The 2,714-nt window shown below is 31.8% G+C and overlaps 1 protein-coding gene across 1 annotated transcript; it reads left to right on the top strand.

Annotated features, from left to right (window-relative positions):
* The first annotated feature begins 775 nt into the window (after window positions 1-775).
* On the top strand, window positions 776-1,423 carry LOC111377019 (pentatricopeptide repeat-containing protein At4g36680, mitochondrial-like). The gene is made up of 2 exons (XM_023000035.1): window positions 776-1,183; window positions 1,334-1,423. Exons 1-2 carry the CDS (start codon window positions 776-778, stop codon window positions 1,421-1,423), a joined length of 498 nt encoding a protein of 165 aa, XP_022855803.1.
* The last annotated feature ends 1,291 nt before the right edge of the window (window positions 1,424-2,714 follow it).

Genomic DNA, 2,714 nt, shown 5'->3' with positions numbered 1-2,714 from the left:
TTTCATTATAAAACTTTAATACACTTTTGTAGAATTCAAAAGACTTTTGAAAACTTTCATTTAAAATAGAATTCACGTAAATCTAGTATAATAGTGTGAAATTCTCACATACGAGGTGGTAGTTCCCACAATTCTCCTTTTCCTCCCCATATAATAAAAATATTTTAAAAAGAACAAAAATGTACGACGTTAATTAAATAAATAATACTATATATATAAGAATCCAATATAATTTTTCATAGAAAATAGAGATGAACAATAACAGAGAGAGGAAATAGAAACAAATATAATTAGTAGAAAAAATAATTTTTAATTGTAACTCTAATATTCGTAGAAGGGAAAAGGAAATAAAAATATTGAAAGAAAAAAAATACATATTATTATTATTATTATTATTATTATTATTATTATTATACGAAAGTCTCCCAAAATCTAGACATCAATGAGAGACAAATTTGAAATTCTATTTTAATATTTTTTACTTAAAAGTTTCTAGATACTTTTCTAAAAGTCATTAAAATTTGAATATATCAAGACTTTACAGATTTCCAAAAAGTTTGAATTGAATACACCTGACTTTTAGATACTTTTTAAAAGTCTACAAAAGTCTCTATTGAATACACCAATACTTTTAGAGAGTCTTAAAAAGCTTACATTGAATATACCTTAACTTTTAAAATTTCAAAAAGTCATTGAAAATCTCAATTAAATACACCTTCCTAAAGCATATTGCGAGATGGGGTCACCTGAAATGGCGATATAGAAGTTGAGTGAGATGGAGGAGAAGGGGATTGAGGTTACTCCGGTTACTTTTACCACAATTTTACATGGGTTGTACAAGAAGGGAAGGAGTGAGGAGGCCGAGAGTTTTTGGGATGAGAAAGTAACGAAAAAGGGTTGTGTTCCTAATGTTGGGGTGTATAATGTGCTGCTTATGCATATTCATGGCGGGGAGATAAAGGGGATTAAGAGCTTAATTGACAAAATGAGTAATGCTGGGATAAAACCTGATGTTGTTAGTTATTACTACTTGATGACGAGCTATTGTAAAAATGGTATGATGGATGAAGTAAAGAAGGTATATGATGAGTTGGGGTCCAAATGCTGCAATGCAAATACGACAACTTTCAGGACATTTCTGTTTTATTTGTGCAAGCAAGGACGATATGCGACAGGGTATAAGGTGTTTAAAGAGAGTATGAAGTTGCACAAGATTTTGGATTTTAATACTTTCCAGTACTTAGCTGAAGGGCTGGCCAAAAACGGACATAAGAATGGGGTGAGAGCAATGATTTGAACTATGAATAAGAAGTTCTCTCCTAATTTGTTGAAGGCTTGGGGGAAGCTTGTGGAGGATCTGGGCTTGGCTCCTACTGACACTAACGAGGTCGATTCTAGTGAGTTAGAAATGGCCAGTACTTGAGTTTTTGTGTCTTGAATTTGTAGAGTATTGTACACTTTTGACCAAGTTAGATTGAATTTTGGATAGTCATAAAACTTCAAGATAATGTTTTCTTAGTGCTGTTGCATATAGCTTGACGCGGAGAGCTATTATGTGGAGCTCATCAAGATTTATAATGCATCCCATGATATTTAGTACATCAAAAGCATATGTACTATCATTTTTATGTTAAGATTGATCTCATCTTTCAATTTAAGCATATATACTTTCATCTTTTTCTTCTTCTCTTGATTATTTTTATTCTCTGAGTTGTTTAGATCCCATTCAAGGAAAAACATAAGTGCACAGAAGTTCTATTTTCCCATATGGTTTAACCAGACTATTCCTTGTTGCCTGTCTCAGCCCCACTTGATTTAGCAGTATCCATCAATTTGAAACTAAAAGCGAAAGCCATATTTCTTTTTTTTTTTTTCCCCAAAACCCCCTTTCCCCCCCCCCCCCCCCCATATGTAACTAGTGCTTTGGATTGCTATTGTTTTAGTCTGTTTCCTTATTGAGTTAGTGCCAACCTGGTCTTATGGACATAAATTTATGCCAGCAATCTTGAACAATGATTCTAGGAAAGCCATGAAGTGGCTGCCGAAGGGGATTTCAGAATTCTTTAATTTCATAACGATATTAATTGTCTAGACAGATTTTTGGAAGTGTTTTAATTGAGCGAATTCTTAGTTTTTTTTTTAAGCAACAAAAGAATTGACACATTTGTTTCACATAAACAACACAGTCGAGCATTCCAAGATACAAGCAATCAATTTAATAAATTAGGATGACATTTTTTTTCTTGGAAGTTTAATTGCATTCGACTACAAAGGGCATTTTAGTTATAGTTAGTCGGTTACTATAATTTCTACCTTAGAGTCATGCTCGAATGACTTGAATTAGAGTTTCAGAATAGATATTTCACCCTCCTCTCTGCTATCAGAATATGTTCTTTTAAGGTTTAAATGATACATCAAATATATATTTTGAGAAAAAATTTCACCTCCCCCAACCTTCGTGCAATAGTGCTAGAAAGTTTCTATTTTTTCATATCTCAACCTCTCATATTTTGATCTTTAAACTTGAATTTTGTCTTTATTTTGTTCATCATTTGGACCGTTGATTCCATTTATACTTAAAATTCTGTCTAAGAAAAATTGTCGCGAGTTATATTTTCTATTCACACCCTTTTGTATATTTAAAAAATATATGCATCATTATAACAAAATCTTATCATAAACCATTGTTATAGACAACACTTACCATAATTGAA

This window comes from Olea europaea, unplaced genomic scaffold (genome assembly GCF_002742605.1).
Source record: "Olea europaea var. sylvestris unplaced genomic scaffold, O_europaea_v1 scaffold1595, whole genome shotgun sequence".
Taxonomy (NCBI): Eukaryota; Viridiplantae; Streptophyta; class Magnoliopsida; order Lamiales; family Oleaceae; genus Olea; species Olea europaea.
This window is presented reverse-complemented; position numbering and strand designations above follow the sequence as displayed.